The sequence below is a fragment of the Orcinus orca genome, chromosome 19 (assembly GCF_937001465.1).
Source record: "Orcinus orca chromosome 19, mOrcOrc1.1, whole genome shotgun sequence".
In the NCBI taxonomy this organism is placed as follows: Eukaryota; Metazoa; Chordata; class Mammalia; order Artiodactyla; family Delphinidae; genus Orcinus; species Orcinus orca.
Window position 1 is genome coordinate 19,687,505 of NC_064577.1, and position 11,755 is coordinate 19,699,259.

Here is an 11,755-nt window from a genome sequence, read left to right on the forward strand (position 1 = left end):
CCTCTCTGCCCGGCCCGACCCCTCAGACCCAGCCACGTCCCGCGCCTCCGCCATCCTCCCCGACCCCTGCTGAGACAGCCCCCCCGCCACGAACCTCAGACCCCCAGCCCCTCCACCCCGTCACTCTGGGACACTGGGCAAGTCACTACCCTCCCAGGCCTCAGTTTTCCAGCTCCCAGGGCTGCCGCAAGGCTCTGGTGCTGACAGAGCGGAAGGTTCCCCGCACACAGGGGGTGCCTGACGCACACGGCTGCCTGCCTACGCAGCCAGTCCTCCCAGGAGTCCACTCTTAGAGGCTTGACCCCCGGCCAGGAGCAAAGGGATGATGTGGTTGGCCTCCAGGAGACCCAGGCTGGGATGGGAGGGGCTGGCAGGCCAAGGTCGGTATCAGAAGCGGCCTGCCAGGAAGTGACCTCTCCTGACCACAAAGCCCGGGCTGGCCCCCTCCTCACCGAGGGTCCAGCAGCCCCTGCCCAGTGCCTCCAGATCACCTGCAGAGGTCGCCACCCGCTGGGACACTGTGGCCACTGCAAACCTCTGGAGGGGTGGGCCAGAGCCTGAGCTTCACGTTCTGGAGTCTGAGCTGGCGGGCCTCAGCCTCTGCCCCACCTCCCCTGAGCTCCAGGCTCCTGGCACATCTACCGTCTCCCACCACCTGCGCGTGGATGCCCCACAGACCCTCAAGGGCACCTGCGTCCTCTCTCCATATTCTGCCCCTCAGCTGCTGGCTGCTCCTGTGACTCAGGCCGAATGCCTGGGGCCAGCTTGGGCGTCCCCTCTTACAGCCCCGTCTGGTCCCTCACCAAGTCCTGGAACCGCACCCAGGCCAGCTGTGCTCACCAACACCACTGTCACCTCTCTGGTTTGAGCCACCATCCTCCCTCGCCTGGACCACATGCTGCCCCTCTCCCGACCCAGCACACCACACCTGCTGGACCCCAGGGCCTTTGCACCTGCTCTTCCCCAGATGTCTGCAGGCCCCACTGCCTTGCCTTCTCAGCAGGACCTGCCCTGACCCCCACGCCTGAAATCGCAATCCCCAACATGCCCCATCCTCCCCCCATGCTTCCCTACAACTTACCCAGAATTTACCTGCCTATTTTCCTTTCTGTTTCCTACACTAGAACAAAATTCCCACAAGATGGGAACGTTTATCAGGCTGTGTTGCTGCTGCCTGCTCCCCAGAGCCCAGCCTGGGCCTGGCATACAGCAGGTCCTCGGGAAACCGTTACGGAGGTTCTGACGTTCTTGGGTTCAGAGAACTCAGCTCTCTAGGCAAACCTCCAATGCTGCAGGCCCCAGCCAGGCCTTCTCAGTGCCTTCTCAGTGCCCCAGCCTCTCCTGACCCTACACTGGCCATCACACACATTCGGGCCTGTCCTGCCTCTTTCACGACCATGAATGTGAGGCCAGGCGGGAGGAGTGGACGACGCCCCCTGCCCATGTGGCCTCTGCTGGGGCCGCCCCAGGGGGCTGGAACGCAGAGCTGCAGGGGAAGGCAAGCAGGAGAGAACTCCCGGGAGGGGAGGCAGCAAGGGCCCCAAGTCCTACGAGGCCTCTCTGTGCAGCCCTGGGCTCGGCCGCCCATCCTCCAAGTGGGGCCACAGAGTCTTGCCTCTCAAGGAGCACGAGGGGCGCTGGGCTGAGGGCCCTGGGGGGACAGACGCACCTGCCGTGCGACGCCCCGTTTCTGGTTCATGGCCGCCAGGTAGCGCAGGATCAGCTTCGTGGCCTCAGTTTTTCCAGAGCCGCTCTCTCCGCTGACCGGCCAGAGGGGCAGAGTGAGCTCCAGCCTGTTCACGGCCTCTTCTGGGCGCTCCCCTGACCCCACCGTGACACAGGAAGACACGGGCAGGCCGGCCGGCCCCCAGCCCCTCCGCTGCTCACCTGATGATTATGCACTGGTTCTGTTTGGCATCGAGCATTTTGGCGAAGGCGAGATTTGCAATTGCAAAGAGGTGCCTGGAGAGACAGGCCACACACGTTCCTGGGCCAGGCCCTGCTGGGGCTCCCAAACCTCCCAGGGGATGGGCAGGGGACATCTCTGCCTAGCCGCGCAGCCAATCCTGCCATACCCCACCCTCGGGGAATGCTCCCCGCAAGGCTCCCCACCCAGGTCTGAGCCACAGTGGCCTCCAGTCCACGGGGCTGTGGCCAGGCTCAGGGAGAGGCTGCCGGGCTCCCCACCGCAACCCACCACCCACGGCTGAGGGGCAACCAGGGACTTGCCAAGCTCAGACAGGAACCCAGGAGACCCCGGGGAGGCCCCTCCCCCAGCCCTGGAGACACTCACGGGGAATTCTCGGCCAGGGCCCGCCCTCTGTACTGCTGCACCTGCTCCAGCCCGTAGATCCCAAACATCCGGTACGGGTTCACCGACACCAGGATGCTGCCGATGTACGTCTGCCGGGCAGACGGTGGCCTCAGGGCCCGTCTGTGTCCCTCCCTCCCCACTCTTGGGAGCCGGGATCCCTGTCTCACGGGCACAGACGTCTGGCTGCCTGGCCCTGGCGTCTGCACCCTGGGCCCCCAGACAGCTTGCTGGGTCGTGCGCTCTGGCTGTGGAGCGTCAGGCACTGAACCAGGCTGAGGCTGGGAGGAGGGTGGCGCACGCAAAGCCCCACAGCCACGACCCCACAAGGGTGCCCGCTTCCTTCATTCCTAGTTGGGGCCTGCCCCCTGACCGTCCCCCCGCCGGGCCCCAGGTGTATAGCTCCCAGGACTCTGGAAGCGTTACCCATCGGGCCCCTGGTGGGGGCCACACACTTCTGGGTTCCCTGTCTCCAGGCCTCTAAGCCTCTGTGTTTTAGGACTTTGGATTATAGCGCTCCCAGCTCTTGAATGCTGTGCGCAAATAGTAGAAACTCCAGGGTTCAAACCAGATGCCACAAGTCTGGGGCGAGCAGGAGAAATCCACGCTTCCCACTGCAGCCCCAGGAGGCAGGGAGGCAGCTGCCCTCAGACCCAAGCCCAGGGGGGTCAGCCCCAGGCCTTACGTAGATGAGGTTCCGTTCAAATCTGGTCTTGAGGTTGGCCAGCACAGTGGTCTCCTGGAGGTCTCTGCGAGGAGATGGAGAGAGGCAGTCAGGGCCCACCTTCCCCTCAGGGTAGGGCCTTGGTCAGAAAAGCCTGCGTTCAAGTCCCGTCTCTGACACCAACCAACTGTGAGGCCTTGAGCAAGTTACTTAACCTCTCTGTGCCTCAGTTTTTCTATCCATCCAATGGGTATGATAATCACTGTTCCCACCTCGCTGGGGTGGGGGATGCTCTCAGGTAGCAAACGTGAAGGCTGTCACTGTGATTGGATAATGACATTGACCAGCACGACCCTCACGTCTGAGGCACCTCCAATGTGCCAGCACCCTCACACCAACAGCCGCCCCACAGCATCCTGTGGGCGACACACTGAGGCAGAGAGGCTGAGTGTCTGCCCAGGTCCCAGCTAATAAGCGCCCATCTGAATTACTGGGCCTTTGTGACACTGCCTGAGCCTCGCCTAACAGGGGAGGAAGCAGGCTCTGAAAATGTTCCAGGAGGTGAGGGGCACCCCGGTGGGAGGCGGTGACCACTCACCGACCCGCCACCCCCACTCACTCCAGCTGCGTCATGTCCTCCACGCCGTCCTCCCGGCGCTGCTCGCGGAGCCGTGTGGATGGCAGGTTGCGGATGGAGTGCATCTGGGGAAGACAACCTGTGGTCAGCCAGCCAGAGGGTGCCTGCGCGTGGCCCCCCGGCTTGGACATGGCCAGGACCCACTGCCATGTGGAGGAGGGACCCCTGAGGCCAGGCCGGCCGGGTCCTGTGGGCTGTCTGCCTCGGAACACAATGCTTAATTCCCAGGGACACGGCCGGCCTCAGCGCTGCCCGTCTTCCCGAGGGTCCTGCCAGGGGCTGAGCACACGCACAGGGGCACTGCTCCCTCTGCCTGGCCAGAAGGCCTCCCACCTCACGTTCTCCCAGGCTGAACCCCAGGTCTGCCTATGTGACAACTAGGAGAACATCCGCATCTGGTGCCCAGGGCCTCCAGAAGGACCAGGACTTTCGCGTTTGGTGCCGCACCCCGTGCAGGGCAAACGCAGACCCACACGCACAGACCCACAGGCAACGGCGCCTGCAGCCCAGGTGCTCCCACGCCCACCCGTGGTCTCGCACGGGGCTTGTGGACGTGCACACTGGCCTGCGGTGCCTGGCTGGAGGCACACACAAGTGCGGGCACGTGCTCTCAACGTCCCTTGGACAGGTTCTCATGTGACAGGTGTCCCCACACCTGGTGGTCTCGAGACGAAAGTCCCGATGCCCCCTGTGGGCTGCAGGCCCACTACTGCGCCCTGGTAGTGTGTACACTTGACCCCGCAGATACCACGTCTGCCCGGGCCGTGGCGCACGCACTCACATGCTCTCCTCGTTGAGCTGTGGAGCGCCCGAGCACACGTCCCAGGCCCGCACGTGACCCATGTGACTGCGAGCACACTTGTGAGCCCGCCTGCCCTGCCTCTCGGGTCCAGCCTACACCCCTCCCTGAGCGGAGAGGAAAGGGGACACCGGGAGGCAGCCCGCCTGCTAAGTAGGGCACAGCGGGTATCACCCCAGAGGCCCTGGCCTCCCGCCCACCCGCCTGCCCATGTGCGCCAGTGGCCGCAAACCCTGAATAATTCAGCCACTCACGTATTCCAGGGTGAGGAGGGCCCATGCATCCTTGCCCCTCACCCCCGGGCGCTTGGCGCCCCGCTCCTGCAGCGCTGCGGCCCACACAGCCCGGGGCACCCGCCGTTGGGGCCAGGGCCCCCCCAGCAGCCAGGGCGCCCCGGTCGCCATTGATGGGCCCGTTGGCTGCCTGCTCCACGGGGCACCGTCTGCAGAGGCTGAGAAACGCCCGCCACCCCTGCGTGCCCCGCCCACCCCAGGCGTCCCGGGGGAGGCTCCGGTGACCACCCCCCTCCGCTGAGGGCCACCCGGCACCGGGCTCGTGTTCCGCCGTGAGCGTGGCAGCCAGGCACGGGCTTGGCACCCCTCAGAAGGGCTGCCTGCCCCACACCCTGCGGGGGCCCAGACAGGCTCCCGGCTCAGCCGTGATCCGCTGTGTGACCTTCTGGGTCTTGGCTTCCCCACTGTGCAGTAAAGAAGCTGGAAGGTTGGTTCCTGAGCCCTCACCTTTGGACAGTCCAGAACCCTGCAGCCCGGAGGACTGCCCTTAGGCAGGAGCCCCAAAGAGACAGAAGACCCAGTTTGGACCCAGGGAGGGTCAGCAGCAGGCAGAAGGAACGGCATGAACGTGAATGCGGGGGTGGGACAGGGTGGGTAGGCAGGGTCTGCAGTTTCGTACTGAGCCAAGATCCCTGCGGGGGGCTCTGAGTGGACGTCCCATCCAGATCGGACGAGGACAGGACTGCTTGGAGCCCAGACTGGGACAAGATCCCTTTCTCCAAGTGCCTGGGGGCAGTTTCTGGCATCTCTGTCCTCTGCCTGCCTGTGCCGGGCATCCCCTTGTTCAATCCCCCAGAAGCTCTGGGAGGCTGTTCTCCCCAAGCTACAGATGGGAAGACTGAGGCCCAAGCAGGCAGCAGTTCGCCAAGGTCCCGAGACTGTCTCCTGCCCCGTTTCCCAGGATGGAACCATAAGCCCTCCCTCTAACCTGTGCCCCCATACCTTGTTCCACCAGTCTTTGGGGCCGACCTTTTCCCCGGGGCCCCCATTGGGCAGGCAGGCAGCTCCAGGGCCCAGGCGGCAGGACGGGGGGCGAGCGTGTACTCGTGTGCAGGGTTGATGGGCCTCCGCCGGCAGGCACAGGCGGGACCAGAGCAGACTCCAGGTTCTCAGCCTGGGCCGGGGCTCTGGCTCCTGGATGGGAGGCTGCAGGGTAGCAGGACAAGCTCGCTGGAAAGAGCTCAGCTTCTGCACACGAGGCATGACCACAGCAAAACGCCCAGGGCTTGCCTGGAGCCATTCACCCGCCTTGGGCAGGGGTCCTGGGGCCCCAGAGGGCGCCAAGGGGGCTGGAGCCCTGGGCAGTGTCCCCCAGCGGCGCCATGGTGGCCATGTGGCCCTCATCTGGTCAGAGGCGGCCAGCGGGTAGGAGAAGCTGGGCCTCAGTGCTTTCCGCTCTGAGGGGGAATCCTTGGGGGGTGTCAGGGTCGGGGGTTCAGGCTCTGCTGGTGGCTGGGGGTCCGCCGGACAGGCCTCTTCTTCAGGCTTCTGGAGGCTCGGGCTGGCCGATTTGGTCAGCTGTCCAGGCCCTGGGTCGTGATGTGTACCCAGGAGGATACCGGTTGAGTCAGAGGCTGAATCTTCAGGCTGGGCAGCAGGGGATAGCCCTGGGCCCACGTGCTGGAGGAAGGGGTTTGGGGGTACAGCGGCTTGCCTGGAGAAGCCACGGAGGCTGCCTGGGCCTCCCGGCCAGGGCGAGGGTGGCCGCTGGGTGTCAGGCATGTCCACGTCCCAGCTGGGGGCCAGCGGGGGCACTGTCCAGAGCGTCTCCGACTCCTCGGGCTCGCGCTGGCTCTCGCGGTGCTCAGGGGCAGGGGCAGCGGCAGCGGCAGCGGCAGCCGCCCGCCAAGACCGAAGGCCGGGCGGCAGGCGGTAGGACTGGCGCGGCCGGGGCTTCACGGCCCTGATGGGAGGTTCGCTGAGGCTGCGCCACGTGCGCGGGAGGCGCGAGGGCAGGTTGAGCGAGCGGTTCCGTGGGCTGGGGCCCAGCAGAGGGGGCGGCGAGGGCGGCCGCGGGGAGCCCAGCACCGGCGACCGGGGTGCGCGCGGGCGCCCCGAGGCTCGGCGCGGAGACAGGGGCTCCCGCAGCGAGCGGGGACGGCGGGGCGGCGGCGAGAAGGGCGGCCGGAAGGGGCCGCGGCGGACGGAGGGCTGGGGGGACAAGGGCCCCAGGGGCGAGCGGGGCCCCAGGGGTGAGCGGTACCCCAGGCGGGGCGGGATCCTCAGCGAGGGCCGGGGCGAGGGCCCGGGGAAGCCGAAGGCCGCGTCCCGCCGGCGGGAGCCCCTGAAGGAGAGCCGGGGTCCGGGGAAGGCCAGAGGGTCAGGGGGCCCCTCGGGGCTCACGGGCGGGGGCTCGGCCAAGGCCCACCAGCTGGCCTGGGATGCGAGGGGCAAGTGAGCCGGGGCGGCCCAGGGCGGCGGGTGCCGGCGGAGCGAGCCGTAGGGCGAAGCCGGCGGGGGAAGGCCCGGGGGCAGGCCGGCGGGGGCGAGGGCCGGGGCGGGCGGCAGGCTGGGGGCGGGGCTGGGGGCGCGCGGCGGGGACGGCGGACGGTGGGAGTTGTTGTTGTTGCGTGCGCGCGCCTGCGCCCTCCGCAGCACGATGGGCGTGTTGGGCCGCTCGGGGTCCATGCCGGCCAGCTTGTAGCCGAAGCGCTTGTAGGCCGCCTCCCTGACCGCCGGGCCTCGCGCCCGGGCCTTCTGGCTGCTCTTCAGCCGCGGGATGGGCTCCTTTTCCGACAAGGTCTTTTTGAGGAACCGCGCCAGCGAGGTGGCCGGGCGCGGCGCTGGGCGTCTGAAGTCAGAGCTGAAGCCCAGGCCCCGGGGGGCGCCGAAGGCCGAGAGGGCGCGCTGGATGCGGCGCTGCCGCGGCGTGAGGAAGCCCCAGAAGGGGTGGCCGTAGGGCACCGGGGGCAGCGGCGGCATCTCATCCTCTTCTTCGTCTTCGTCCGCGTCTCCCAAGGGCAGAGGGATGTCCAGGGAGGGCGGCAGGGGCACGTCCAACTTCTCCTTCCCAAACAGCTTCACTTGGGGCCGCGGGAAGAGGCGGAACCGGCGGATGAGGGACAACTTGGACCTGGCGGGCTTGTCCATGCCCTGCTGCTCGAAGAAGGCGGAGCTGGGCAGGCGGAAGGACGTGCCCTGCTGCTCGCTGCCCGCCTCCTCGGGCTCCTCCAGCTCCGCGATGTCATCCATGGGGTGGGCATACGGGTTGTGAGGTGACAGGATGGGCGGCGGCACCCACGGGTACGCGAAGGCCGACTGCTCCGGCGGAAGATAGGGCCCCTCGGGCGGGTAGATGGCCTGGTCCCCGCCACCATAGATGCCTTCGGCGTAGGGGACTCCATGGGAGGCACCGTAGGGGACGCTGTAGGGCGGCGCGTAGGGATCCAGGTAGGGTGGCATGTAGGCTTCCAGGTAGGGCGGCGCGTAGGCGCCCAGGTAAGGCGGCGCGTAGGCGGCCAGGTAGGGCGCCCCGTAGGCATCCGGGTAGGGAGCCCCGTAGGTATCTGGGTAGGGCCCGGCATACGGGAGGTCGTAGGCGAGGTCGTAGGGCGGGTAGGGCGGGTAAAGCGCGTCGGAAGGGGCGTAGGGGTCCTGGTAGTAGCCGTGCAGTTGCGCCTCGCCCGCGTATGCGTCGTAGTAGCCATAGGGAGACGCGAACCCCGACGGGGCCGCGTAGGGGGGCTCGTAGTCGTCGTAGCCATAGCGGTAGCCGTAGTTGGAGTAGAAGGAGCCCCCGTAGTAGTCTGGGCCGTAGTAGTCGTAGAGGTCCTCGGGCGGGTACCCGTGCGGGTTGTCATAGGGCGGCCAGGCTGGGCCGTGGAGGCTGTAGGCGCCCCGGTAGGGCTCCTCCTCATACTGGTACAGCGACTGCCGGTCGTAGTAGTCATCACCCTCGCGGTAGTAGTCATAGTACTCGCCCAGGTCCTGGAAGCCCTCCAGCCCGTACAGCGACCTGCGGGAGCCTGAGTGCCGGAACGGGGCCTCGTCCTCGAAGGGCAGGAAGCCCACGGGCTCACCCGACTCGTAGATGCTGTGGGCGCGCGGGAACCTGCGCAGGCGACCCCCGGGCTGCAGGATCTCGGCGCCCGACGGGAAGGGCAGCTTGCGCGAGCCCACGCGGGAGCCGGAGCGGTCCATCCAGGCGTCCAGTGTGGCCTGCGCACTGCCCGACTCCTCGGCCTTCTTGATGAGGAATTTCTTGGTGAGCCAGTTGATGGCCGTGGACGCCTTGCTGAGCGATTGGGCACGCGGGCGCAGGCGGCCGTAGCCGCGCCGGCCAGGGAAGCGGATCACCATGAAGGACGGCTTCTTGCCCTTCATGGCGCGCTTCTTCTTGCCCACGCGCATCTGCGTCATGAGCTTCGACGTGGACTTGAGCACCGTGCGCGCCTTCTTCTTGCGTTTGGTCTTCTGGGGTCCGGTGTGGAGGCCCCAGAAGAATGCCGACGCGCTCCGGAACTGCCCCTTCTTGGAGATCTTGGGCGTGCGGTCTCGGAAGCCCATGAACAGCCGCGAAGTCCCCTTCAGGCTCCGCTTGGGCTTTTCCGGCTCCGGTGCCTTCTTCCCCTTCTTCCCTTTCTTGGCTTTCTTCTCATCCTCTTCTTCCTTCGCCATGGTGGCCACCTGCTCCCTGCCAGGCCGGCCGGTGTCACAAGCTCAGGGCCTTGGGGACACAGGGACCTGCTGAGTCTCCTGCCTGCGGCTGGACACGCAGCCTCCTCAGGCTCAGAGCAGCTGGGACTGGCCCGGTGGCCGGGGGAGGGACAGCCAAGCTCCTTCTGGCTGGGACCAGGCTTTCAGGAGGGCAGATCCATAATTCATCTCCTCAGGCCCCGCCTAGAATTTCACCCTTGAGCCTGTTGGAAAGCACCTGGGTGTCGTTTATGGGAAGCAGGGGAGGCCTGGCAGGCCCATGCTGGGAAGACTGCGTTGGCCTTAGAACCTCCGTGAGGACAGCCGTGTCTCAACCCCAGTCAAGCCCTCCCTGAGCCTCTGCCGGCTCCCCCACCGAGTGAGTGCTTGGGTCCCTGGGCCCCAGAGAGGGGCAGCCACCTGCCCTAAACCACCAGCACATCTGTTCCGGGCCACAAGCGGCACTGCATCTCCTGAGCCAGGGTGGGACGTTCAGAGACCACCAAGTCACCTTGGACGGGGGGGAACCTGGGCCCCTCCAGGTCCTGGGCAAGGGAGGAGGGGTGGTGGGCATGGCAGGTGCCCAGGGCTGCGGTCAGTGTAACCAGAGCTGGCCGGCCCTTGGGAGCGTGAATAATTTATCGGGGAGAACCAGGCTGCTGGCTGAGAAGGCAGGGCAAGAAGGGGGCTTCTCGGTTCCAGCAGGGCCTGGTAAGGCCGACAGTCAGGCAGCTTCTGGGGGTGGGGACACGTGGGACCTGGGCCCCCGCAGGATGGGGTCTCGAGGGAGCATCCACTCCCCCATCACCCCCTCTGATGCTGCCTGCTCTCCTGCCTTGTTCTGGGCTGTGGGGCAGGGGGTTCACGCTTTCTGAGCCCAGAAATGCCGACACCGCGCCCCCCACTGCTCCTCCTGGAGCTGGTTTCCAAATTGAGGCCTGGCCACTGTTATCTCAAGAGAGTCTCACGATGGGCTGTGGGGTGGGAACTGTCATCTCCATTCTCCAGATGAGGAAACAGCCTTGGAGAGGAGAAGTGACTTGTTCAAGGTCAACCAGCTTGGGACCCTGGAACCAGGCTCCAACCCAGGCCTGCGTGGTCCGGAGCCACATTTCTTGCTAGTGCTAGGCCTTCCTCGCCTCTGGGCTCCTGGGCATTGGGCCATCGTGTGGGAGGGGAACAGCTCTGGACACTGGCCAGAGGCAGGGGCTTAGCCGGGCTGACCCCAGAGTCTGGGCCTTCCAGGAGTTCTGGGGCAGAGGGCCCTACTTGAGCCACTGAGCAAGCCAGAGGCCCTGATGTGCTGGTGGAGGTCGCCCAGGCCGTGTCCCTGCTTGGGCCCCACCTGGACTCTTGGTCAGCCTGGCCCCTGTCCCTCAGGACAGCATGCACTGACTTGTCCGTTCATTTGTTCAGAAGCATCTGCTGGAAGCCTGCCATGAACCAGGCGCTGTCTAAGCACTGGGGACACAGCTAAGGAAACAGAAACCTGCCCTCGTGGCGCTGACATTCTGGGGGGCGGGGACTGGCAACAAACAAGGAGAGTGAGTGAAAGATACAACCGGTGGGATGGCGTGAGTGCTGGCATTGGAATAGCGCAGGGACGCGGCATCGAGACTCGGGTATACAGCACCGAACAGGGCCTGGGTGAGGTGCCCTGGAAGTGACACGAGGGCCAAGAGTTGCAGGAGGGGAGGGAGGGAGGCCTGGGGGAGGCACAGCGGTCCGGACGTGATGGAGGAACAGCAAGGCCAGGGTGACCGAGTGCAGTGAGGGGCGAAGACGGGGGGTGGGGCAGAGGTCGGGGTGAGGACTTGGCCACGGCTGTGGCAGAGAAGGGATGGAATTGGACCTCCTTGGTCTTCACAGGATCCCTCTCGCTGCCACAGGAAGGACGGATGGCAGGGGCTGAGGGCACAAGCGGTGGCTGTTGTGGGAGCTACCGTGGCGGTCCGGGCGAGCGACGCTGGGGCCTGGGCCGGGCTGGGGCAGTGCGGTGGACAGAGTGCTGGGATGCCGGTATGTTTTGCAGGTGGAGCCTGCAGGCAGCTCACGAGCACCTGCACGGTTTCCTTACTGAAGCAGGCGGGAGAGTGGAGGCGGCCAGTGGAGGGGAGGGAGGCCGTGGGTGGAGCTCTGCACATGGTGATCTCGGACGTCCGCCGTCCAGGGAGTTGGCGGGACTCGCACGGCTGTCAGGGAGTCAGCGGCGTCTGGGTGGTGCTGGGGCCACAGCTCGGCAGGATGGCACCGGGGGTGGGTGCACGTGGAGGACGGGCCCTAGGAGTGAGCCTGGGGCTGCACTGTTTGGGGCCAAGGCGGCCCCAGAGACCAGAAGGGTGGTGTGGGCAGGCCCTGCTGCCGGCTGTCACCCAGGCCACCTCCCCAGAGCAGAGAGGAGCCGCGGCCTGGAATA

The 11,755-nt window shown here is 66.5% G+C and overlaps 1 protein-coding gene across 1 annotated transcript in view; it reads right to left on the reverse strand.

Annotated features, from left to right (window-relative positions):
- Positions 1 to 11,671, reverse strand: part of MYO15A (myosin XVA) — a 53,011-nt gene extending 41,340 nt beyond the window's left edge. Inside the window, exons 1-6 of the mRNA XM_033422709.2 lie at positions 5,647 to 11,671; positions 3,595 to 3,677; positions 2,997 to 3,060; positions 2,294 to 2,403; positions 1,888 to 1,962; positions 1,670 to 1,760 (exon numbers count right to left, since the gene is read on the reverse strand). Coding sequence (XP_033278600.2) covers positions 1,670 to 1,760; positions 1,888 to 1,962; positions 2,294 to 2,403; positions 2,997 to 3,060; positions 3,595 to 3,677; positions 5,647 to 9,321 — 4,098 coding nt within the window. The 5' untranslated portion in view covers positions 9,322 to 11,671. The remainder of the gene's footprint in view (positions 1 to 1,669; positions 1,761 to 1,887; positions 1,963 to 2,293; positions 2,404 to 2,996; positions 3,061 to 3,594; positions 3,678 to 5,646) is intronic.
- Between the last annotated feature and the right edge of the window lie 84 nt (positions 11,672 to 11,755).